The sequence below is a fragment of the Gorilla gorilla genome, chromosome 4 (assembly GCF_029281585.2).
Source record: "Gorilla gorilla gorilla isolate KB3781 chromosome 4, NHGRI_mGorGor1-v2.1_pri, whole genome shotgun sequence".
Lineage (NCBI taxonomy): Eukaryota > Metazoa > Chordata > Mammalia > Primates > Hominidae > Gorilla > Gorilla gorilla.
Genome location: NC_073228.2, coordinates 30,017,310 through 30,044,329, shown reverse-complemented (window position 1 = coordinate 30,044,329; position 27,020 = coordinate 30,017,310). Strand labels below are relative to the sequence as shown.

Below are 27,020 nucleotides of genomic sequence, written 5' to 3'. Positions count from 1 at the left end.
AATTATAGCAAGGTACTATAATAAAAGGTATGTGAATGTGGTCTCTCTCTCTCTCTCTCTCTCTTTCAAACTATCTTATTGTACTGTACCCATGGGTAACTGAAATCATGTAAAGCAAAACCAAAGATAAGGAGGATTACTGTATTTACGAATAATACCATGTTCTTTATTAAGTAAAATATTCGAGTTATTATATAACACACGAAAATAAGAGAGCATAATAACCATACTTGTGACTTTAGAGATGTGAGAGTTTTTAAGGTAGCTCAGAATAACAATAAAATCTTCTTTATTTTCTCTTCTACTAAAATGCAATCTATAAATTCACCTGGAAAAGCTACATCCCTACTTTGGCAGTTTATATAAATTACATTATTTTGGCAAATCAACATAAGAGATATATAAAATGAGTTCATGTACAGGTACCTCAAAAGCACAAGGGTAAACCTATACAAATATTTTGTGACCAACTATTGCCTTTTAAAATAAGTAAAGATGGCTGGGCATGGTGGCTCACGCTTATAATCCCCGCACTTTGGGAGGCCAAGGTGGGTGGATCATTTGAGGTCAGGAGTTTGAGACCAGTCTGGCCAACATGGTGAAACCCCATCTCTACCAAAAATACAAAAATTAGCCAGGCATGGTGGCATGAGCCTGCAATCCCAGCTACTCGAGAAGCTGAGGCACGAGCATCGCTTGAACCCAGGAGGTGAAGGCTACAGTAGGCTGAGATCGTACCACTGCACTCCAGCTTGGGAGACAGAGTGAGTGAGACTCTGTCTCAAAAAATTTTTAAAAAGTAAAGATTTATGGGATAATTCACAGCACCAGTTCTGATATCAACAAGGTAAAAGAATGATTGTATTAGTTTCCTGTTGCCACTTTAACAAGTTACCACAAACTGTTGGCTTAAAAACAACACATATTTATTTTCTTACAGTTCTGGAGGCCAGAAGTCTGAAATCAGTTTTGTTGGACTGCAATCAGGATGTTGGCAAGGCTGAAAGGGATAATCTGTTTCCTTGTCTTTTTCAGAGTCTAGAACTATATTCTTTGGCTCATGGGCTCTTTCACCATCTTCAAAGTCAGCAACATAGCATCTTCTCCCTTTGACTTTGCTTCCCACTGTTTCTACCACATGGCTTTCTTCTCTTCTATGTAGTCAAACCTCCTTCTGCCTCCTTCTTATAAGAATACATGTTATCGCATTAAGGGCCCACCTGCGTAATTGAGGATAATCTCTCCATCTCAAGATCCTTAACTTATCACATCTGCAAAATCATTTTTTGGTAAAACAAGGTAACATTCACACGTTTCAGGTATTGGACATGAATTTATTTTGGGGGGTATTCTTCAGACTACCAAAATGGAACAAATTACCTACCATTGTTGGGATTGAAAGCTAAATCCAAATTTTCAGTGGTATAAGTAGCTGAAGCTACTTGCACAGAAGCAGAAGTAGGAAACACAAGTATATGAGTACATGATGTATCCTGTGGGGTATTTAGCTGAGATGTCTGCATATTTAGAGTCGTGCTTCTTCCAAATACAGAACCAGTTGACACAGAATCTGAAAATGAAAGACATTTTTTCTTTTAATAAATGAAGAATAAATTGTATGTAATACTTAAAAACTTAACTGCATAAAGAATTAAATCTGATATAAACTAAAGATAGCTAACCTGGCATAATAACAAAAGAGCCTTGCGGCTCCATTGCCACCAAGCAAGCACTGAGAATGCTAGGGGAGTCTGCAGCAGATATACCACACATTCTACACATGTCTTTGAGCCTTTTACTTAGAGACTGCAAGTTTCGACGACTCAGCAAACAGCTCCAATCTGTGGGTATCAACAGTAAAAAAAAAAAAAAAAAAAAAAATCAAAGTAACAGCATTATTAATATCCTGTAGAACCAAGTTAAAGTTAAAATATAAAAATAGTTAATGGCTTTTAAATTAGTGTATTCCTCAAACACGAGTCATCATCAAGCCAAAATTCTTACTGCTGATGCTACTGAACATTCTTTATCCCCCTAATATTAGGATACACCAAATTCAATTGGTATCTGCTCAACAGAGGATGAGTTAAATAACAATCAGAAAGTGGAAAAAACAGAAAACAATTAAGAACAGCAGTAGTAAGACTGATATTAAAGTTAAAATAAGAGTAAAATGTCTTTTTAAAATTTGAATTAAGCCATTTGTGGCTTAGACATATGTGGTTCCTTATTTGATAACCTTTGCATTTTATTCAACATATATACCTAGACGTGGTCAGAACTGTGTGTGAATTTACATAAAACGGAAATATAAATACTAATAAGAGCACAATTTTACCTTTCAATTCTCCATGACCAATCCTTCCTAGACGACCAATTACAACTCTCCATGGCAATGAACTCATTTGTACAAGTCCTAAGCACCACTCCCAAAGTTTCTGTAGACCAAATTTTCTAGCAGAACTTTTTTTCCGACGAGCCCTATTGTATGAATAAAGAGAGTGTCATAAATATTTCTAAAATTTATATGATTTTGCTGTTGTTGTTTTTTTGAGATGGAGTCTCACTCTGTCGCCCAGGCTGGATGGAGTGCAGTGGTGCGATCTCGGCTCACTGCAACCTCCACCTTCACGGGTTTAAGCGATTCTCCTGCCTCAGCCTCATGAATAGCTACAACTACAGGTGTGTGCCACCACACCCAGCTAATTTTTTGTATTTTTAGTAGAGACGGGGTTTCACCGCGTTAGCCAGGATGGTCTCGATCTCCTGACCTCGTGATCTGCCTGCCTCGTCCCCTCAAAGTGCTGGATTACAGGTGTGAGCCACCGTGCCATCCCGACATTTTAAGAGAGCTCAAATTTGTGAAAAACAGATCTCCTTAATTTTAGTGCTTCACAAAACCTTTACGTAAGTCCTAAGCGAGAATATTCATAAAATCATAGGTTTGGCATGTGAGTTTGCTTTTCTATTTCACATTATAATATATAAAGTTTTTAAAAAACTTGTCTATAAAACACCTCAATTCATCAGCAATACTGCTCTACACCAGGGATTTTTTGTTTTTTTTTTGTTTTTTTGATGGAGTCTCACTCTGTCGCCCAGGCTGGAGTGCAGTGGCACAATCTCAGCTCACTGCAACCTCTGCCTCCCGGGCTCAAGTGATTCTCCTGCCTCAGCCTTCCGAGCAGCTGGGATTACAGGCACACACCACCACGTCTAGCTAATTTTTGTATTTTTAGCAGAGAGGGGGTTTCACCATGTTGGCCAGGCTGGTCTCAACTCCCGACCTCAGGTGATCCAGTCTCAGCATCCCAAAGTGTTGAGATTACAGACATGAGCCACTGCGCCTGGCCCAGTAAACTTTTTTTTTTTTTTTTTTGAGACGGAGTCTTGCTCTGTCGCCTAGGCTAGAGTGCAGTGGCATGATCTCTGCTCACTGCAACCTCCGCCTCCTGGGTACAAGTGATTCTCCTGCCTCAGCTTCCTGAGTAGCTGGGATTACAGGCGCCCGCCACCACACCCAGCTAATTTTTGTATTTTTAGTAGAGATGGGGTTTCACTATCTTGGCCAGGCTGGTCTAGAACTCCTGACCTTGTGATCCGCCCGCCTTGGCCTCACAAAGTGCTAGGATTACAGGCGTGAGCCACCGTGCTTGACCCAGCAAACTTTTTTTAAAGAGCCAATACTTCAAATGGAAATAGCCAGATTTGGTCCATGGGCTGCAGTAAGCAATCCCTGTTCTATACTATAAGTTGAAGACTGACCAAAACACCACACTTCTCAGTCCAAACAACATTGTTACATGTTTTCTGCAAACATGTCCTTCACTAGCCAAATATGCAACATAAGCACTCTTTGGCTGAGCAACATTGGCTATTACTTTTTTTTCTTTTGAGACGGAGTCTCACTCTGTCACTCAGGCTGGAGTGCAGTGGTGCGATCTCGGCTCACTGCAAGTTCCACCCCCTGAATTCACGCCATTCTCCTGCCTCAGCCTCCCGAGTAGCTGGGACTACAGGCGCCCGCCACTAAGCCCAGCTAATGTTTTGTATTTTTAGTAGAGATGGGGTTTCACTGTGTTAGCCAGGATGGTCTCGATCTCCTGACCTCGTGATCCGCCCGCCTCGGCCTCCCAAAGTGCTGGGATTACAGGCATGAGCCACTGCGCCCAGCTGGCTATTACTTATTATTTTTTTGAGACGGAGTCTAACTCTATCACTCAGGCTAGAGTGCAATGGTATGGCCTCGGCGCATGGCAATTTCCACCTCCTGGGTTCAAGCTATTCTCCCGCCTCAGCCTCCTGAGTAGCTGGGACTACAGGCGCGTGCGACCACACCCAGCTAATTTTTGTTTTTTGGTTATTTTTGAGACAGAGTCTCGCTCTGTTGCCAGGCTGGAGTGCAGTGGTGTGATCTCGGCTCACTACAACCTTCGCCTCCTGGGTTCAAGGGATTCTCCTGCCTCAGCCTCCCAAGTAGCTGGGACTACAGGCGTGTGCGACCACACCCAGCTAATTTTTGTATTTTTAGTAGAGACGGGGTTTCAGCATGTTGGCCAGGATGGTCTTGATCTCTTGACCTCGTGATCGATCTGCCCACCTTGGCCTCCCAAAGTGCTGGGATTACAGGCGTGAGCCACCATGCGAGGCCTAATTTTTGTATTTTTAGTATAGATGGGGTTTCACTATGTTGGCCAGGCTGGTCTCAAACTCCTGACCTCAGGTGATCCACCTGCCTTGGCCTCCAAAGTGCTGAGATTAGAGGCATGAGTCACCATGCCCAGCCCCATCATTGCCCCTCTTAACCATTATCTCACTTCTACTTTATCAAGGTAGTAAAATGATAATACTATTTTGATAATGAAAAGGGTGGTATTTTTTTTCTCTACTTTCTCATACTTCACAGATTAGCATATTCTTTCCCGAGTTCACTTAATCAGTATAAATATCCAATTAAAAAAATCAAAATAGTATCAAGGAAATAAGATACGAAGCACTGTTCTAAGGTTTATAATATAAAGCTTAACAGACTTGTTAATGTTTATAATATAAAGCTTAACAGACTTGTTAATGTTTATAATCAATAATATAAAATTAATGTTTCTATCTTCTGCTTCCCCAGCACCATTAAAGACCTAATAATCATTAGATATTTCTGCATATATTTAACTTCTCACCTAAAAAACAGGCTTTTATATAATAAGGAAGAAAATAAACGATAGAACCCAAATCTTTTTTTTTTTTTTTTTGAGACAGGGTCTTACTCTGTCGCCCACGTTGAAGTGCAGTGGCGCAATCTCAGCTCATTGCAGCCTCGACTTCCTGGGCTCAAGTGATCCTTCTGCCTCAGTCTCCGAGTAGCTGTGACTACAGGTGGGCCACTACGCCCAGATAATATTTGTATTTTTGTAGAGACGGGGTTTCGCCATGTTGCCCAGGCTGGTCTTGAACTCCTGGACTCAAGTGATCTGCCTTGTCTCAGCCTCCCAAAGTGCTGGGATTACAAGCATGAGCCACCACGTCTGGCCAGAACCCAAATCTTAAAACTAAAAATCATTTCACGAATTTGCTTTTCAGGTTCTCCTGTACAGCGTTCACTAGCCTTGAAAACATGTTTCAAGGCTCTACTAAAGGCTTGAAATGTTTATTAAGAGATAACTCAAAATGAGGCTCACCTGTTGTGACCTATTAGTTATATCCTTCGTAAATAACTGGGCGTGATATTTACTGCCAAGAATTCTAAAATGGTCATCATATTCTGAAGACATCCAAACTTTTTTTTTTTTTGAGACAGAGTCTCATTCTTGTCACTCAGGCTGGAATGCAATGGTGTGATCTTGGCTCACTGCAACCTCCGCCTCCCAGAGATTCAAGTGATTCTCCTGCCTCAGCCTCCTGAGTAGCTGGGATTATAGGCACCCACCACCACACCTGGCTACATCCTAACATTTAAATGATAAAATTTTAAATTGCCAATTTTAGTAAATGAAGTTAACTTACTCAGTTTATTAGGGGCTATATCTTAGATGGTACATGAGAAAAGTTTAAATGTTCTATAGATACTTTACTAGACCATTTTTTTACATCTTTCAAAAATGTTCAGCTAAAATAATTGCCTCAAGCTTTATGACACAGAAGTTAGTGACCTTAATCTTTTTTGTTCATATAATAGATTAATCATAATTATTTTTAATTATCTTAGTTATACAATATAAACATTCACTAAAGAAAAAAGTAAAAAGCACCCACAACCCCACATCTTAATATTTTAATATATATAAAACCTTCAAACTGGTTTTCTATTCATTAAAAATGAAACAAAATGTTACAAATGGAATGATACGATATATTTAGGGAAATACAAATACCTATTTGGAACATCGATGTTAATGATACAAGTTTCTAAAAGTTCTCCATATAGATCTGTGCAAGATGCAAGAATCCACCTTTGATCATGTGATAAACAGTATCCCACAAAAAGAACATTATATTTCTGTCCAGCTTCTCCAAATGTTTCTCCTAGCTCTGTCTGTTTGTCCTTCACTGGAGCCAGAATAAAAGGAGGTGCATAAAGTCGAATACACTCTGGTCTCTATAAAATAAAAAATTAAGATATTATCATACTATACAATCTTAGAGAAATATTGCATTTAAAATGTAATTCTTGTCTACCCAATTATAAGATAATTGGAAAATGACAGCTAAGCCAAAAATTGCACTTAGTTTTGCATAGTATCATAAAAATGTTGGCAGGGCACGGTGGCTCGTGCCTGTAATCCCAGCACTTTGGGAGGCACAGGTGGGCGATCACCTGAGGTCAGGAGTTCGAGACCAACCTGGCCAACATGGTGAAACTCCTCCCACACACAAAATTAGGTGGGCAAGGTGGCGCATGCCTGTAATCCCAGCTACTCAGGAGGCTGAGGCAGGAGAATCGCTTGAACCCAGGAGGCAGAGGTTGTGGTGAGCTGAGATTGCCCCACTGCACTCCAGCCTGGGTGACAAAGCAAGGCTCCATCTCAAAAAAAAAAAAAAAAGGTATGTATAGTCATTGAACTTCAGTCATGAAAAACATATACTTACATCAGGACTTCTAAGGGCAGTTTCCATGGCTAAACCTGGACCAAAGCCAGTCAATGTTTTCACATTGGTTGATGTTGGAAGTGGCCTCCGACACTGGGTAAAGGCCGAAAAAGCCAGGGATTTTAAATGCTGGGGATAGATTTCTCTATCTTCATGCTTCACAGGTTGCAACAGGTACTGACAAGGAATAATCTAAGAAGTATAGGCAAATATTACAAATGTTAAACTTCCAAAAGAGAATAACAGGAACTGTGGGTCTAAAACTCTAAAAACTTTTTACTAGAAAATTTAAACAAAACCTAATTTAAATGAAAATTTAACGATTGTTTTCTTATCTATTATGTAGGCTTTTAATAAGTAGCCAATTTTACCAATGGGTTCTGAACTAAAGGACTATTTAAAACCTATAAAACTTTCTGGCCAGGTGTGGTGGCTCACACCTGTAATCCCAGCACTTTGGGAGGCCAAGGTGGGCAGATCACGAGGTCAAGAGATAGAGACCATCCTGGCCAACATGGTGAAACCCCGTCTCTACTAAAAATACAAAAATGAGCTGGGTGTGGTGGCATGCGCCTGTAGTCCCAGCTACTCGGGAGGCTGAGGCAGGAGAATCGCTTGAACCTGGGAGGTGGAGGTTGCAGTGAGCCGAGATCACGCCACTGCACTCCAGTCTGGCGACAGAGCGAGACTCTGTCTCAAAAAAAAAAAAACAACAACAAAAAACTGTAAAATTTTCTACATAACAATTATATTAATAATGCCATTGACTAGTCCTGTTGAAGTCTATAAAATAAATTCAAAATTTCTTCTAACAACTTAATATGGTTAATTGCTTTCTCCTTTTCTTGCAACCTGTCTTGTTTAGGTACATGCTACATTTTTCTATTTAGGCTCATGAATTTAAAAATTGGCTTATAAAAGTAACACAGGAGAAACATTTAATGTACTTAATGGAATTTTTTTATTCTGTATTATTACTGTCGTATAACTATAAAGTTTATCTTTTATAAATTCTCTAAGATTTATATTATGATATTAAAGTAAAATCCATCTAATAGAACTTGGCTTTTAGATAATCAATTTGAATACAGAAAAGTAGTATCTGAAACTTCTGACAACATTAAACTGTTTTACATAATTTTAACTCACAACATCTATCACTCTTACCTGTACAGAAACAGTACTCTTGATATGAGGAGGAAGAGTCTGGACCATTTCTAGAAAGCATCGAAGTAGCCCCAATGTCCACACACTAGAAGAGTTAGTGCTCTCGTCTGTATTTTCGTATGTAAAAGGATCAATTATATAAACAACAATTGCAGGTGGATACGTGACTGCATGTGAATCACCATCTGTGGGGATTCCCACTTTATCCCGATCCATCGTGCTAAAATTTAAGGTAGAAATGAGACAAAAAGTTGTACTGTATATGCTTGGCGTAGCATCTAAGCAGGTTCTTAATATCCCCCTCCTCCCTCTTTTTTGGTGAAAGGTGTCAGAAAGCCTCTCTAAAAATGAAGGACATTTCTTTCTCGCCAAAATGAACCATAAACATTGTACATATAATTTCACAGTATATAAAGACACTTGCCTTAAGAGGTCTTGCCTTAAATTTACCAAAAAAAAAAAAAAAAAAAAAGAAAGAAAAGAAAAAAAGAATTCTTAAAACCATAGGGTATTAGATACAAAGGATGGCTTAGAGTTTAAGGGATAAAACTGAGACAAAGATAGGTCTCTTTGTCTGAGGCTATCTCAAATAGCTTCCCAAATTTATAAAGGTGGCTACAGGTAGAGCTAGGCCAGAAAGAAACCACGTTTCCAGACTTATTCAATGTTCTAGTACATTTTCAGATTCTCTCTCTATATATATGTGTATATATATATCTTTTTTTTGAGATGGGAGTCTCACTATGTTGACCAGGTTGGTCTTGAACTCTTGGTCTCAAGCAATCCTCCTGCCTTAGCCTCTCAAAGTGCTAGGATTACAGGCATGAGCCACTTCACCTGGTCCCATTTTTAGACTATATACATTTATTTCATACTTTACAGCTTCAATGGTGTACAAGTTTCATTCTTTGATGGGTGATTTGATTTTTTTACACTTCAAATCTAGTCATATGTTCAAGATGAGTGTATCAATCTCGATAATGTTGTTTTTACCCACATATGAGTATAATTTTGGGCACAACTGCATCCTGGGTAGCTGACAGATATAATTAAGCTCTGGCCAACTTGGCCTATAAATCAAAAGGGAAGATCAAAACCTTCATCAAAAAAGGAATGAGAGCTGTCTTAATCATTCTTGTCACTATAAATAACTTGGAATCACTGTGTAAAGTAATTAATGTATATTATATCATATTACTCTCATCTTACAGATAAGAAAACATGCTCAGAAAGTTAGAGTTTCCCCGAAGTCACAAAGCAGGTAAATGGCAGAGCTGACATTCAAACTTCAGTACAACTCTAAAGCCTCTGAATAGAGTGGGTCAATAGTGACTTCTCTATCACCAGAGTGATTTGCACAGGCAAATCTACTTGACAATTATGCCACAGAAGACTCAAATGTCATATGGGTATCTGGACTATATGGTTTTCAAGCTCTTAATTCCCACCCTCAGATTCTAGAATTCTATGATACTTTATGAAGTAAAGTCCTCATTATAATTTTATACATAAAATATTCAACACTAGGCCAGGTGCGATAGCTCATGCCTGTAATCCCAGCACTTTGGGAGGCTGAGGCAGGCAGATTGCTGAGTCCAAGAGTTCCAGACCAGCCAGGGCAACAGGGTGAAACCACATCTCTACAAAAAAGTAGCTGGGCATGGTGGTGCACACCTGTAAGTCCCAGCTACTCAGGAGGCTGAGGTGGGAGGATCACCTGAGCCCAGGAGGTCGAGGCTGCAGTGAGCCGCGATCACACCACTATACTCCAGCCTGGGTGACAGAGTGAGACCTTGTCTTAAAAAAAGATACAAACTAAAATTTCAAGACTAAGATAAAAAAGCACTTTATGCTCATTCAAAATGTCTTATTTAGAAAAAAAGCAGCATGGCTGGGCGTGGTGGCTCACGTCTGTAATCCCAGCACTTTGGGAAGCCATGGTGGGCGGATCACCTGAGGTCAGAAGTTTGAGACCAGCCTGGTCAACATGGCAAAACCCTGTCTCTACTGAAAATACAAAAATTAGCCAGGCGTGGTGGCACATGCCTGTAATTCCAGCTACTAGGGAGGCTGAGGGAGGAGAATCACTTGAACCCGGGAGGCAGAGGTTGCAGTGAGTGCAGATCCTGCCACTGCAGTACAGCCTGGGCAAAAGAGTGAGACTGTGTCTCAAGAAAAAAAAAGAAAGCAGCATCATAGTTTTTATATTTCTGCAAAAATCAGTATTTTTAAAGGTACCTTTCAGACACATCAGGATGCGGCTGAGTGGGAAGTGAAGATGATTCTCCAGAAATCCCAGCTGTCTGTAGAGCTGATGTCTGTTGCCCTCCTAGCTGACCACTCTGAACTGTATTTGCTTGTGTAGACATGGATCCTGCAGCATTACTGTTCATACTGCCAAAGGGTGGAAACGAAGGTAGTTTATTTGATGATACTCCACTATTCAAGTTGGAGGATGATGAAGATGAAGTTGAAGCTGTGGTCAAAGTTGAATTAGCTGTGGCAACTGAAGTAGATATGGCAACACCTGAAGACACTGTCATAGTGCTGCTCGCTGCAGATGCTAAGGTGGCAGATGGAGTATTAGCATTTCCAGTATTTGTCATCTGAGGTGGAGTAATCAAAGACTGACTTGTAGGGGCAACTAAATTTGGCTGAGAAAGTAGAGAGCTGTCCAATGGCAGGGAAGCAAGATAAGGACCTAAAGAATAAAAACAGGTACGAAATTAAATTCTTTATTTCAGTGACTGGTTTTTTTTTAATTCTACTGTGTAAACAGAATCATAATCCAGTTGATGTTTTCTTGGTAATTATAGCCCCGAAATTGCTTGCTAATGGTGTGACCTACACTTGCTTTCTATTTTCCCCTGGAGACTGAAGAAACATATTTAAAATGGAATTGAAAAAGCCAGAATTTTCACTCAAAATTAAAGAAATGATTACTATGAAAGTGTAACAAAATTCTATTTTCTAAGTATAATTAAATGTAAAAAAGGTATCTAGCAATATTCATCAAACTATTCAAAGGGTTTCTAAATCACAAATCAAATAAATATTGACTACATTGACGGCTAATTAAAATATAAAATGGTATAATGTTATCATGGGGTTCAAATTATAGGAATGTCTAATGAGATTCAATATTTTGGTTCTGCATCTCTTTGGATTAAGTCTAAAGGAAGTCCACTGATCTTTATTTTCAAGAGTATTTATAAGCAACACAGTTGAGCACGGGTAGAATGAAAGAAAAAAAGTATGTAACAAGCAAGTCTTAAACAGCTGTCATTTTCTTAGCTACAACAAAGAACTATCTCTTGGTTTGGTAGAGATTAACTATAAATTATTTTATCTCTAAACTAACGAAGAATCTTCATGTTATTAAAACATCAGACCCTACAGAGGCAACAGAAAATTTATTTATAACCCATAATTTCTCCCTACCTGATGGGATCCCTCATTAGGGATCAGCAAACTTGTTCTGTAAAGGGTCAGATAATAAATATTTTTGTCTTTGCAGCCACACAGTCTCTATCAAAACTACTCAGCTGCAATGTTGTAGCACAAAAGCAGCCAGAGAAAATACATAAATAAATGAGGATGGCTGTGTTCCAATAAAATTTTATCTACAAAAACAGCTGGTGGAGCAGGCCACATTTTGCTAACACCAGCCTCATACAATAAATACAAGTTCAATACCTAGGTCATATCTGCAGACTTGTGCATAAAGCTTGAGTTTAGAAAATGCTTCATTGTTACCATCAGCTGCCTGAGAAAACCATTCTGCTACCAACTTTTCTGATAGTTTCTTTGATGCAGTAGATCCAACTCTCATGATCCCATCTGTTAACAGTCGAGAAATAGGTCTATGTTGACCTAATCGACAGGACTACAAATATACATACAGAAAGCAGAATTAGTAAATTTATTATTGTATTTAGATACACATTATAAAACCAACCATGAAAGCTACTTAAAATAAGCTTAACCATTTGCAATTAACAGTTATGATAAAAATATCAAGGGTGTTTTTAGAAGTAGGCCAAAAAAATAAACATATCAAGGGTGAAATGGTGCCATAGGTCTTTTTCATTTTTACATTAGAAATTCATTAATTTTTTTTCAAAATTAAAATATCTCTAATGAAAAAACACCTAGATAACAATAGTACTAGAACCATTTGGTCTGAATAAAAGCTTGCAGAATGCAGACATAAGTGAGCATAAAAATGCAGTCATTTTAGGTATACATTAACACCAATTCATGAATTATGAATACAAATATCCCTAAATCAAAGCAAAATAAAAATTGGTATACAAATATATTTATACACCCTCTCCGTCTAGTTCTGTGAGTCACTGATTTTTATTATTAGAAGCCCAATGTTAAATAAATTTAAAACATTGGATTAAGCAAACTTAGAAGAGTTCTTTACTGTAAGAATTTCAAAGCCTTTAAAAACCTAATATGAATTGTAAATCTCTAAAAGGTAATATAATATACAATGTTTCCCCAAGCCTATTTAACTATGGAACTTTTTCTCTGAGAGGATTTTACCGGACTGATATTCCAAATAACACCCTTTGGGAAATGTTTATTTATTAAAAACACACTACAAATACCTTGTAATTATGTGGAAAATTTTATAAGGAAGCTAAACTAACATACACTAACATTCAGATTGTATAAGGAATCAAAATTTAAAGACTAAATTTCTAAGCCTTTGTGGAAAAAGGAGGGAATAATAAAGTAAGACTTTATGTCCCATAACACTTATAATTTACAATTATTGCGCCTGGTGATGGATATGTGAGAATTATAACTTAAAAGAGGAGGCAAGAATTTCAGACCTGAAATGGACCTTAGTGATATCTAGCATAGATTTATTTTACATATGAGGAAAGTGAGGCCTAGTGTCACTACCTGAAATCCTAGAGAATAAAGACTAGAATTTTTGTAAATGTAATTTTTTTCCTGGCTATTTAACATTGTTACCCTTTGTTTTAGAAAAAGCCACATTAAAAGGGATATATATCTATATGCCCTCAATGTTTCTTCCTCCTATAGGGGGATAGCCACTCTGACCCACGGCATACACATCTAACAGACTGGGTCAAACTCAGCAAAGAATGTAACTGGCTAGTATGAGAAATAAACATCTAATCTGACATCATCACTGTGTCCCAATCAACTGAACTGCCCAGTATGCTGTATATACAACAATACAAATCGTAAGGTAGTTTTAAAATGTCATCTCTTTTTGAACACCTACCTCATATATTGCAGTAAGATCTCTAAAAAAGCTTTTTGCTCCATTTAACAAGGCTTCATTTTCTGGACACAGTACAACATAGGCTATATCTCTTTGAGATCCATAGGGTTCCAGCATAAGTCTCTCCCAATAAGGAAGAGCAAATGGAGAAAGCACCAGATAATCATAATCATAACCCAACAAAAATGTGGGGATTGGCAGTGGTTCTGGGGATTCATCAGTTCCTAAATAAGAAAGATGTATTTTAAGAAAACACTTAAAAACGAGACATGTCTCCTTTTTATTTATTTATTTATTTATTTTTTGAGACGGAGTCTCACTCTGTCGCCCAGACTGGAGTGCAGTGGCGCCATCTCGGCTCACTGCAAGCTCTGCCTCCCGGGTTCACGCCATTTTCCTGCCTCAGCCTCCTGAGTAGCTGGGACTGCAGGTGCCCGCCACCACGCCTGGCTAATTTTTTGTATTTTTTAGCAGAGATGAGGTTTCACCGTGTTAGCCAGGATGGTCTCGAGCTCCTGACCTTGTGTCCGCCCACCTTGGCCTCCCAAAGTGCTGGGATTACAGGCGTGAGCCACCATGCCCGGCCTCCTTTTTATTTAAATGTCAAAAGTTAATGAAGTCATTATTAGTGAAAATATTTTATTAGAGACAAAAATACTTAATGCCAGTGGTCAAGACTTTTCAACATTAAGGAATTTCCTAAACAAGTCTTTTTATTTACTTATTTTTTTGAGACAGGGTCTTGCTCTATTGCCCAGGTTAGACTGCAAGTGGAACAATCACGCCTTACTGCAGCATTAACCTGCTGGGCTCAAGCAATCCTCTGGCCTCAGCTTCCCGAATAGCTGGGACTACAGGTGTGTGCCACTATGCTTAGCTAATTATTAAAGTTTTTGTAGAGATGGGATCTTGCTGTATTGCCCAGGGTGGACTCAAACTCCTGAGCTCAAGTGATCCTCCTTCCTCAGCCTCCCAAAGTACTGGGATTACATGCAGGAGCCACCACGTCTGGTCTGCATTTAAATTTTTGGCATGGGGCTGGGTGCAGTGGCTCACACCTGTAATTTCAGCACTTTGGGAGGCCGAGGTGGGCAGATCACCTGAGGTTGGGAGTTTAAGACCAGCCTGACCAACATGGAGAAAGCCTGTCTCTATTAAAAATACAAAATTAGCCGCGCATGGTGGTGCATGCCTGTAATCCCAGCTACTCAGGAGGCTGAGGCAGGAGAATTGCTTGAACCCAGGGGGTGGAGGTTGCGGTGAGCTGAGATTGCGCCAGTGCACTTCAGCCCAGGCAAAAAGAGCAAAACTCCATCTCAAAAACAAACAAAAAAAATTGGCATAAAAATACACTGTAGGCCAGGTGCTGTGGCTCATGCCTGTAATCTCAGCACCTTGGGAGACTGAGGTGGGAGGATTACTTGAGCCCAGGAGTTTGAGGCCTAGGCAACATAGTGAGACACCATCCCTATTTATACATTTAAAAATAATATAATTTAAAAAATAGAAAAAAGAAAAAACCTTACTAAGAGTGCAGATCTCATGTTAAGTGTTCTTTTTTTTAGTTTTTTTTTGGTTTGTTTTTGAGACAGAGTCTTGCTCTGTTGCCTAGGCTGCAGTGCAGTGGTGCGATCTCCACTCACTCCAACCTCCGCCTCCTGGGTTCAAGCAATTATCTCACCTCAGCCTCCTGAGTGGCTGGGATTATAGGCACACATCACCATACCTGGATAATTTTTGAATTTTTGGTAGAGATGGGGTTTCACCATGTTTGCCAGGCTGGTTTCAAACTCCTGACCTCAAGTGATCCACCCACCTGGGCCTCCCAAAGTGCTGGGATTACAGGCGTGAGTCATCATGCCTGGTGAGTGTTCTTACCATAATAAAAAAATTTTAAAAAGAAAATGACCAACAACCTAACAGAAAAATGGCTTAAGAACATGGAGATTACAAAACAAAACTATCTCTAACACATAAAAAGATGCTCTTTCTCATTAAAAAAGCAATTTAAAATTAATAATAGCAAACAATGATAATTCTATGTGCTAGGTACTGTTCAAAGCTCTTTGCATGTACTGATTCATTTAATCCTCACGAAAAACATAAGGCAGAAACTATTATTAACTTCATTTTAGAGATGAGAAAACATAAATGAGGAAGTTAAGCAATTTCTCTAGCATTTCACAAGAAGTAGCAGAGTAGGAATTTAAACCCAAGAAATCTATCCCCACAGTCTGTACTATTTAATCTCTCAAACTATAATGGGAAATAACCATTTTCATCCACTGAATCAGCATCCTACTAGGCAAGGCTTTGGGAAAACAGGCACTTTAACTGCTGGGAATTCAAACTGATATTACAGGGGCTGGGCATGGTGGCTCACGCCTGTAATCTCAGCACTTTGGGAGGCCTAGATAGGTGGATCACTTGAGGCAAGCAGTTCAAGAACAGACTGGGCAAGATGGCAAAATCCCATCTCTAGTAAAAATACAAAAATTAGCCAGGTGTGGTTAATGCATGCCTGTAATCCCAGCTACTCGTGAGGCTGATGCATGAGAACTACTTGAACCTGGGAGGCGGAGGGTGCAGTGAGCTGAGATCATGCCACTGCACTCCAGTCTGGGCAAGAGAGTGAGACTGCCTCAAAAAAAAAAAAAAAAAGGCATTACAGAGAGTTATTTAGGTTTTTTTTTTTTTTTTCTTGAAATACACATCTGGGTGCTTATAATCCTAGCCCTTTGGGAGGTTGAGTTGGGCAGATCACTAGGGCCCAGGAGTTGGAGACCAGCCTGGGCGACATGGCAAAACCTCATCTCTACAAAATATACAAAAATTAGCTGGGTGTGGTGGTGCGCACCTGTAGTACCAGCTACTTGGCAGGCTGAGGTGAGAGGATCACTTGGGCCCAGGAGGTTATGGCTGCAGTGAGCTATGATTGTGCCACTGTACTCCAGCCAGGGTGACAGAACATATCTCAAAAATAATAATAATAAATAAAATAAAAATACACCCATGCTTTAAAGCCAGGGATCTGTGCATTACTGAAAAGTAGCTGTAATGATAATGGTGGAAACAATTTGTATGTTCATAAACACTGCACTGGTAAAATATATTATCATATGTAAAGAACAATGGAATACATATAGCCATAAAAAAAGATAATCTCTATATGTGCAGACAGAAATGATCTCCAAAATCAGTTAAGGTACAGAAATAAATAAATAAATAAATAAATATATACCTTTTTTTTTTTTTTTTTTGAGATGGAGTTTCGCTTTTGTTGCCTAGGCTGGAGTACAATGGCGCGATCTCGGCTCATGGCAACCTTGGCTGGCGGCAACCTGCGCCTCCCGGGTTCAAGTGATTCTTCTTCTCCTGCCACAGCCTCTCAAGTAGCTGGGATTACAGACACGCACCACCATGCCCGGCTTATTTTGTATTTTTAGTAGAGACGGGGTTTCTCCACGTTGGTCAGGCTGGTCTCGAAGAACTCCCAACTTCAGGTGACGCACCTGCCTTGGCCTTCAAAAGTGCTAAGATTACAGGCGTGAGCCACCGCGCCCGGCTACCATCTTAGTTTTTAAAATAATGTAAAAGTTTATACTAAAATATATTTTCTGGCCGGGCGCGGTGGCTCATGCCTGTAATCCCAGCACTTAGGGAGGCTGAGGCAGGCAGATCACCTGAGGCCAGGAGTTTGAAACCAGCCCGGCCAACGTGATGAAACCCTGTCTCTACTAAAAATAAAAAAATGAGCCGGGCATGGTGGCGTGCACCCGTACTCCCAGCTGTTCAGGAGGCTAAACCAGGAGAATTGTGTGAACCCAGGAGGCGGAGGTTACGGTGAGCCAAGGTGGCGCCAGTGCACTCCAGCCTGGGCGACAAAGCGAGACTCTGTCTCCAAAAAAAACCAAATAAATAAAATAAAATAAAATAAAATATATTTTCATTGACCTGCATTTTTCACAGAATATTAGTTTTGTAATGATATTTAAATTATTTAGCCATTAAAAGAGGGAGAAAAGGAAAATATAGGCAAATCTACTACTTTCATATGTAATACATTCCAAATCCATACACAAAAGTCAAAGATTTCAAGACGTATTATTCCAAATATATCTGAAAAACTCCAATTACGGCCCACCTTTCAGAGACAACCTTCAACAAATAATTCAAATATTTGGAATGGCATTTTCATCACAGCTGACAATAAATCTGCATACCTATTACGAGAATTCATTTGCTACTCTGGTCACAACCAGCAAATTTCTTCTTAGTGGTAATTCTTTTTAAATGAAGACCTTAGGGGGCCTTTTATCACTAGTATAACCCTCATTCCCCACTCCACCTCCCTTTTTCATTTAATTTTGTAAAATAATTTATAACAAAAGTATTTTTTTTGCCTTTAAAAAAAAAAATCTAAGCAGTATGTCCCTTTCTTCATGTAAAATCTTGAGGGAAAGCCCCCTATGTGTAAGAACAGACCTAAGAGATGCCACTCCTTTTGAAGTGGAGTTGGAGAGTTGAGTAAGCTGAATGTTGGAAATGTTGGGAAAAAAAGCTAGGATTGGACCACAGTGGCCTTAAGAATATACCACAAATATATTTAAAGAAAACTAATGTGCTTATTCTAGTTGGGCACAGAAATCTGAGGACTGATATAAAATCAGTCATTATATATCACTATAAATTACTTACCATAAGAGCCTCGGCCAGCCATTTTATGAAATTGTTGCCAAGTGAGAGGACCCTGAACACCCCAAGGTCTTACTGTTCTTTTTTTCTGAATGGCATCCTGAAGAACTGGCTGAAGAGAGAGGAGCATTCGAAGTATATCCTGTGAGCACTGCATACTCACATCTACAAGCATTTTAAAAAAAACAAGTAATTAAGAATTGCTATTGCCAACACAAATAAAATTTTAAGATAATACAAAACACATATAGGGAAGTTCAGGTCTTCATCATCAAGAAGATTAAACCATTACTTGTGCAGAGAATTGCATTAAGTTCTGTAAGATGATCTGTAGAAATGGTTCTTCTAGATTCTTACAACCAAGAAGACACACAATAAAAAGTTACTGTAACTTATTTCCATAAAAAGTCATTCATTAGCTGATTAATCAATTTATAAATTAATCAAATAAATTTCTTTCTTTTTGCATTTATGTTGGCTGTTTTGGTGCTGTAGGTATTTTACCAGAAAGAAGTCTGCCTCACATTGAAATTATATCCCATAATTAGCACTACTATGGTAAAGTGAATAAAGACTGGTCATAATTATTAAAGTTTAATTTGAAAAAAAAAAGTAGACTTTAACAATTCTAAAATACAGAAATTATACAGTAACTTGCTCACACTGCTAAAAAGTATATTTCCATAAATATTTTATAAGCTTATACATCTTAAATATTTATAGATTATCAAATTATGACCTGCATTTCTGACCAACTATCAGAATGGGTATGAAAGGTGCTCCTCATAAATGTCAAATGGCTAAAGGAAAAATCACTAAATGATATTGATATAATAAATGTGGCCCCCAGAATGGTCCAGTTGTACCACTAAACCTGTTTGAGCACAGTTATATTAAATTATTCAATTTTAATTCGTTATTACCTTTGCCTAATTTATCGTTATTGGCCCCAATTTCCTATACCTAAAAAGTGTAATGGCTGGGCCCAGTGGCTCACACCTGTAATTCCAGCACTTTGGGAGGCCAAGGCGGGTGGACTGTTTGAGGTCAGGAGTTTGAGACCAGCCTGGCCAACACAGTGAAACCCTGTCTCTACCAAAAAATATAAAACTTAGCCAGGCATGGTGGCACATGCCTGTAATCCCAGCTACTTGGGAGGCTAAGGCAGGAGAATCGCTTGAACCCAGAAGGCAGGGGTTGCAGTGAGCCGAGATCATGGCATTGCACTCCAGCTTGGGTGACAAAGTGAGAGCCTGTTGTCTCAAAAAACAAAAACAAAAACAAAAACAAAAAAAAGTGTACGGAACTAGATAAAACTAAGTTCCAAATACAATACTTAATATGTAATATGCTTAAATAAACTTTTGTATACATAATAGAATACTACTTAGTAGTTGAAAATGCTAACAGGCCGGGCTTGGGTGGTGGCTCATGCCTGTAATTGCAGCACTTTGGGAGACTGAGGCAGTCAGACTGCTCGAGCTTAGGAGGTCACAGGCAGCCTGCGCAACATGGCAAAACCCTGTCTCTACAAAAAGTTAGCTGGGTATGGTGCCACATGCCTGTGGTCCCAGCTACTCAGGAGACTGAAGTGGGAGGATCACTTGAACCCATGAGGTCAAGGTTACAGTGAGCCATGATAGCATAACACTGCATTTCAGCCTGGACAACAGAGCGAGACCCTTTCTCAAAAATAAATAAATAAAGATGATCACAAAAAAATACCTATCAAGTACTATGCTTATTACCTGCATGACAAAATAATCTGTATGCTGACCCCCAGGACACAAGTTTACCTTTTACTTAATATAACAAACCTGGCACATGTACCCATGAACCTAAAAGTTAAAAAAAAAAAGGAGTGATCATGGAGGATAATCAATCAATAGAAATAAACTGAAAATCCAGAAATCAAACCTCATGCTTATGATAAATTGATTTTTGACAAAGGTACCAAGACAACTTAAAGATAACATTTTTCCATAGATGATTCTGGGACAACTAGATATCCACATGCAAAAGAATGAAGTCAGAACCCTTTCATATACTATACACAAAAAATTCAGAATGGATCAGAGATCTAAACATAAGAGCTAAAACTAAAAAGTTATTTCAAAAAAGTAATAGGAGTAAATTTTCAAGACCTTCAGTTAGGTCCTGACCTAGACATCAAAAGCACAAGCAACAAGAGAAAAAATAAATTGGACTTCATCAAAATTAAAAATGTTTGTGCTTCAAAGAATACCATCAAGAAAGTAAAAAGATTTCACATCCTATGGAGATATGAAAAAAAGGAAAGTGAAAAGAAGCTGAGTGTGATAGTAGGCCCCTGTAGTCCTAGCTACTTGGGGAGGCTGCAGCGGGAGGATCGCTTGAATCCAAGAGTTTGAGACCAGCCTGGGCAAAGTAGCAAGACCCCGTATCTTAAAAAAAAAAATGAAAAGACAACCCAGAGTATAGCAGAAAATATATGCAAATCACACATGTGATAAGGGGGCTTATGTCCTTGTATCCAAGATATATAAAGAACTCAGGATTCAACAATATATAAAAACCTAATTTTAAAAATGGGCAAAAAATCTGAAAAGTCATTTCTCCAAAGAAGATATACAAATGGACAACAAGCACATGAAACAATCTTCAACATTATTAGTCATTAGGGAAATGCAGATGAAACCACAATGAGATACTACTTCACACAAAGTATCACAATGAAATACTTTGATTATAAGATGACTATAATAAGAAAAACAATGTGACAAGTGTAAGTGAAACCCTCATATATTGCTGGTAGTTATGTAAAATGGTGCAGCTGCTATGGAAAACAATCTGGCGGTTCCTCAAAAGATTAAACCAGTCAGGTGTGGTGGTGCATGCTTGTAATCCCAGCTACCAGGGAGGCTGAGGCACAAAAATCACTTGAACCTGGGAGTTGGTGGTTGCAATGAGCCAAGATCGTGCCCCACTGCACTCCAGCCTGGATGACAGAGTGAGACTGTCTCAAAACAAAACAAAGGCCAAGCGCAATGGCTCATGCTTGTAATCGCAGCACTTTGGGAGGCCGAGGCAGGCAGGTCACCTGAGGTCAGGAGTTTGAGACCAGCCTGGCCAACATGGTGAAACCCCATTTCTACTAAAAATAAAAAAATTAGCTGGGTATGGTGGCAGGAGCCTGTAATCCCAGTTACTTGGGAGGCTGAGGCAGGAGAATTGCTTGAACCTGGGAGGTGGAGGTTGCAGTGAGCCAAGATTGCGCCACTGCACCCCAGCCTGGGCAACAAGAGCGAGACTCCGTCTCAAAAAAATAAATAAATAAATAAAGATTAAACAGAATATGACTCAGTGAATCCACTTAAGAGTAATAAAAACATGTTCATATAAAAACTTGTACACAAATGTTCATGGGAGCATTATTCATAATAGCCAAAAAGTGGAAAAAATCTAAATATCCATCAACTAATGAATGGATAAATAAAATATGGTATCTTCATACAATGGAATATTATTTGGCAATAAAGTACTAATATGTGCTATAGCATAGATGAACCTTGAAAACATTATGGAAAGCGAAAAAAGCCAGTCACTGAAGACCATACAGTATATAATTCGATTGATATGCAATATCCAAAAGCGGCAAATCTAGAGAGACAGAAAATAGACTTAGGGGTTCTCTATAGCTAGGAAAGAAGGTTGGATGGAAAAAGGGAGGGACTGCTAACGGGTAGGGGGTTTAATATGAAAATGTTTTAAAACCCACTGTGTTGATGACTGTCCAACTCTGCATACTAAAAAGCAGCCAACTGTACATTTTAAATGGGTGAATTGTATGGTATTCTTAATTTTTGTTCAGCAAGTATGTATTTTTTATAATTAGAACAGAGCTTTGTCTATCTTCAACAAAATTAATGTTGTCATTAAAATATACAAACTATACTGGCTGGGTGCGATGGCTCACACTTGTAATCCCAGCGCTTTGGGAGGCCGAGGCAGGTGGATCACGAGGTCAGGAGATCGAGACCATTCTGGCTAACACGTTGAAACCCGTCTCTACTAAAAATACAAAAAATTAGCTGGGCGTGTGGCGGGCACCTGTAGTCCCAGCTACTAGAGAGGCTGAGGCAGGAGAATGGCGTGAACCCGGTAGGCGGAGCTTGCAGTGAGCCGAGATCGCGCCACTGCACTCCAGCCTGGGCAACAGAGTGAGACTCCGTCTCAAAAACAAAGAAACAAAAAAAACCAAAAAAAATACATATATATACAAACTATACTTTGTAGACTTTTAAATTCATTCAAACATAACCTTCTTTCAAGATGTTAAAACTAAATAAACAAATCCAAACATCTATTTTAATATCCTGATCATCTACTGTGTTCATTATTCTAGGTATTTAGATTATAGACAAAAATCTTTGCCTTTACACAGAACTTTGCAAAGAGTGTACACTTAATGGGGGTAAGAAACAACAATTAATAAATTTTATTATGTTAGAAGGTAATAGTCCACACTATGGAAAGAAAGCAAGATGGAGAACAAGAAGAAGGGTTTGCATTTTTATAATGAGAAGATGATATCTGACAAGATTTAAAGGAGACAGAGTTATCCACATAAATATCTGGAAAACGAGTATCCAAGAGGGAGGAAACATGCCAAGGGCTCTAATGCAGGAGCTTGCCACCATTTCATGATGCTGCTATAATTTAATCAAAGTATTCTAATATTGCACATTTATGTTTTCCAACATTATTATTATTTTTCTTGAGACGGAGTCTCTCTCTGTCGCCCAGGCTGGAGTGCGGTGGCACGATCTCTGCTCACTGTAAGCTCCCCCTCCCGGGTTCACACCATTCTCCTGCCTCAGCCTCCTGAGTAGCTGGGACTACAGGCGCCCGCCACCACGCCTGGCTAATTTTTTGTAGTTTTAGTAGAGACGGTGTTTTACCGTGTTAGCCAGGATGTTCTTGATCTGACCTTGTGATCCACTTGCCTCGGCCTCCCAAAGTGCTGGGATTACAGGCATGAGCCACCGTGCCTGGCCCATTATTTGTTTTTAATACTGAAAATTTTTAATTGAAATATAAAGGCTTTTCTTTCTTCTCTCAAACTCCTGGTCTCAAGCAATACTCCCGCCTCAGCCTCCCAAAATGCTGGGATTACAGAGGTGAGCCATGGTGCCCAGCCCCATTTCTCTCTTTCTTGTACTAAATTATTTTCTTTGGACAAGTTGTTAAGAAATTCATTTTCAAGTCTGCAGCTTTCTGTTTACATCAGTGCTTACTGTTATTCAAAAAACATATACCAGGTAAAGCTCAATATTTTCCATTATTTGGCAAATAAGTCGGTTCTTAAAAACAAAATAATTATAAAGAGTGCCACTAATCCTCCTGCTGCTGTCATTACCACTACTAACATCTGAGTTCTTACTATGTGCCAAAAACTGCCTTTTTTTTTTTTTTCTTCAGACCGAGTTTCACTCTTGTTGCCCGGGCTGGAGCAAAATGGCAGGATCTCAGGCTCATTGCAACCTACAAAACTGCTTTTTATTTTTTTTATTTTTTTTCAGACCGAGTTTCACTCTTGTCGCCTGGGCTGGAGTGCAATGGCAGGATCTCGGGCTCACTGCAACCTCCACCTCATGGGGTCAAGCAATTCTCCTGCCTTAGCCTCCCGAGTAGCTGGGATTATAGGCATGCGCCACCATGCCCAGCTAATTTTTGTATTTTTAGTAGAGATGGGGTTTCACTATGTTGGTCAGGCTGGTCTCAAACTCCTGGGTGGCTCATGCCTGTAATCCCAGCACTTTGTGGGGGGCCAAGGTGGGCGGATTAACTGCTCTGTATTTCATTTGATTCTCTCAATACCCTGTAAAGTAAATCTATTATTGACCCTATTTTAAGAAATCAAGGCACAGAAAGGTTAACTAACTTGGCCCAAGGTAGCAGGTAGTATATAGTGCTAGAGTCATGGTAGTATATAGTGCTAGAGTCATGTTTCAAACCCAAGCAGTCTGAGTCCACAGCCTATGATCTTAACTACTCTATATGGCTTAAAATAATCTTTCCTTTTTTTTTGAATACCTATGATATTTATTTGTGTCTTTCCCTTTTTAAATTTGGTCCCTGAGAATGAATAATTGGATAAATGCTGATACTCTGTCATATACATGAACTTAATCACTGGTCCATGTGTTGTCCTCTTACATTTCAAAAATTTTCTTTAATAATAAAATGAACAACTGTAATCTCACTGCCCAAGAACTAGAACATTACCAAAAACGATCTTATTAAATGTTTCTCCCTATCCCTATCTCTTGGTCATTTTTGGACACGTGAAATTTCAAGAATTAACCAATATTCTCAATTTTATGTGCATGTAAATAATACATTTAGTTGTGCTTGTTTCAAAACTTTATTAATGGTAATACATTAAAGAGGTATTTTTAAAGGGTATCTGACTATATGTAATCTTCTGGGACTTGTTCCCTCTTCCTCTCCTCAATAGTATCACTAAGATTCATCTATTTGTTACACATAACTATTCATTTTCAGAAGCCATATAACATTCCATCTGTACTATCATGATTACTCAACCCTGCAAACATGGCCATTTTCTTCTTTTTGAGAAGAATCTCACTCTGTCAAATAGGCTGGAGTGCAGTGGTACAATCATGGTTCACCGAATCCTCCACCTCCTAGGTTCAAGCTATACTCCCACCTCAGCCTCCCAAGTAGCTGAGTCTACAGGTGCATGCTACCACACCCAGCTAATTTTTGTATTTTTAGTAGAGATGGGTTTTGCCATGTTCACCAGGCTGGTCTTGAACTCCTGGGCTCAAATGATCTGCCTGCCTCAGCCTCCCAAATGCTGGGATTACAGCCATAAGCCATATCTGTCAATTAAAAAAAATTCCTTTCTATAGGATCACTCCCAATGCACCTTTAATAAAATAATAATAAACCTCTCTTTTAACCCTATTATGCAATTTCTCTGCTATTTACAGCAAAAGTCCCCAGAAAATTGTCTAAGTTTGCTTCTCATCCCGTTCTTTTGTGAACCCACTCCAATCAGATTGACTGAAACTGCCTATCAAGGTGACCACCAACTTCTATTTGGTCACATCCAATAGCCTGTCTCAGTTTTCACCTTAATGTACCGAATAATTTGATAAAGATGATCACTCTCTTCTAAATATTCCCGGGCCAGGCACGGTGGCTCACACCTGTAATCCCAGCACTTTGGGAGGCCGAGGCAGGTGGATTGCCTGAGCTCAGGAGTTCGAGACCAGCCTGGGCAACACAGTGAAACCTCGTCTCTACTAAAATACAAAAAAATAGCCGGGTGTGGTGGCGTGCACCTGTAGTCCCAGCCACTTGGGAGGCTGAGGCAGGAGAATTGCTTGAACCCGGGAGGTGGAGGTTGCAGTGGGCCGAGATCGCGCCACTGCACTCCAGCCTGGTGACAGAGCGAGACTCCGTCTCAAAACAAAAACAAACAAACAAACAAAAATTCCCTATACTTGATTTCTAGGATACCATGCTCCCTTGGTTTTCCTCCAACCTCCTTCTCAATTTCCTTTCCTGGTGCCTTTTCTCCCTCCCCACTTCTAAATGTCAGCTCCATCCTTGTACTACTCTATCTACAATTACTCTATAGGTTATTTCATCCAGATCCACAGCTTTTCATAATAACTTACACACAAAATTTTTCTATCTCCAGACCCAATCATTCCTCTGAATTTAAAACATATTATCTCCAAATGTGTATCTGATTTACTCCCCCGTGTTTCCCTCCTCTGTAGTTAGTACTACCATTCACCCAGATGCTCAAGCTATTATTGATGCCTCATCTTTTCTTACACGTCTTTTGGCAAACCCTGTAGGTTCTATTTCCCAAATAACCTAAAACCTATTACTTACATCTCGCTGGCCTCTTATCTTGTCTAAGCTACCATCATCTTTCACCTAAGCTACTGAAACTGCCTTCCAACTGATTTATCCTGCTTCTGTTCTCACTTTCACTACTTCCAAACCCCAATGCTATTTTCCACACAACAGCAAGAGAGTCTTGCTCTGTTGCCCAGGCTGGAGTGCAGTGGCATTATCTCAGCTCAACACAACCTCCGCCTCCCAGGTTCAAGCAACTCCTCTGCCTTGGCCTCCTGAGCAGCTGGGACCACAGGCGCGCCCCACCATGCTGGCTAATTTTTGTATTTTTCACCATACTGGGCAGGCTGGTCTCAAACTCCTGGCCTCATGATCCGCCCATCTCAGTCTCCCAAAGTGCTGGGATTAGACTCATGAGCCACCGCACCCAGCCATTTTTTTTTTCTTTTAGATGGGAGTTTCACTCTTGTTGCCCAGGCTGGAGTGCAGTAGTGCGATCTCGGCTCACTGCAACTTCCGCCTCCCAGGTTCAAGTAATTATCCTGCCTTAGCCTCCCGAGTAGCTGGGATTACAGGCGCCCACCACCAAGCCCAGCTAATTTTAAATTTTTAGTAAAGACGGGATTTCACTATGTTGGTCAGGCTGGTCTCGAACTCCTGACCTCAGGTGACCTGCCTACCACGGCCTCCCAAAGTGCTGGGATTACAGGAATGAGCCACCGTGCCAGACTGAGAGATCTCTTAAAAAACAATCAGAATAAGGATCATGTTACTTTCCTTGTCAAAACTGTTCCATAGCTTCCCATCACATTTAGTATAAACCACAAAGGCCTTACATGGTCTATAAGACTCTAAATGATGCTGGTGAATGACTACCTCCTAAATTTCATCTCCTTCCAGTCTCCCTATCACCCAAAGCATTCCA

General features: G+C 39.5%; 1 protein-coding gene across 3 annotated transcripts in view; it reads right to left on the bottom strand.

Moving 5' to 3' along the window:
- The window catches only part of MED13 (mediator complex subunit 13), a 121,937-nt gene that overhangs the window by 11,117 nt on the left and 83,800 nt on the right, over nt 1-27,020 (bottom strand). For all 3 annotated transcript variants that reach the window (XR_010133762.1, XM_019028067.4, XM_063706215.1), the window contains exons 17-26: nt 18,218-18,379; nt 13,520-13,743; nt 11,947-12,136; nt 10,489-10,951; nt 8,251-8,470; nt 7,084-7,275; nt 6,369-6,592; nt 2,339-2,481; nt 1,683-1,841; nt 1,385-1,570 (exon numbers count right to left, since the gene is read on the bottom strand). Coding sequence is in view for 2 of the 3 variants with exons in the window: in XM_019028067.4 (XP_018883612.4) it covers nt 1,385-1,570; nt 1,683-1,841; nt 2,339-2,481; nt 6,369-6,592; nt 7,084-7,275; nt 8,251-8,470; nt 10,489-10,951; nt 11,947-12,136; nt 13,520-13,743; nt 18,218-18,379 (2,163 nt within the window). In the remaining variant the exon portion in view is untranslated. The remainder of the gene's footprint in view (nt 1-1,384; nt 1,571-1,682; nt 1,842-2,338; nt 2,482-6,368; nt 6,593-7,083; nt 7,276-8,250; nt 8,471-10,488; nt 10,952-11,946; nt 12,137-13,519; nt 13,744-18,217; nt 18,380-27,020) is intronic.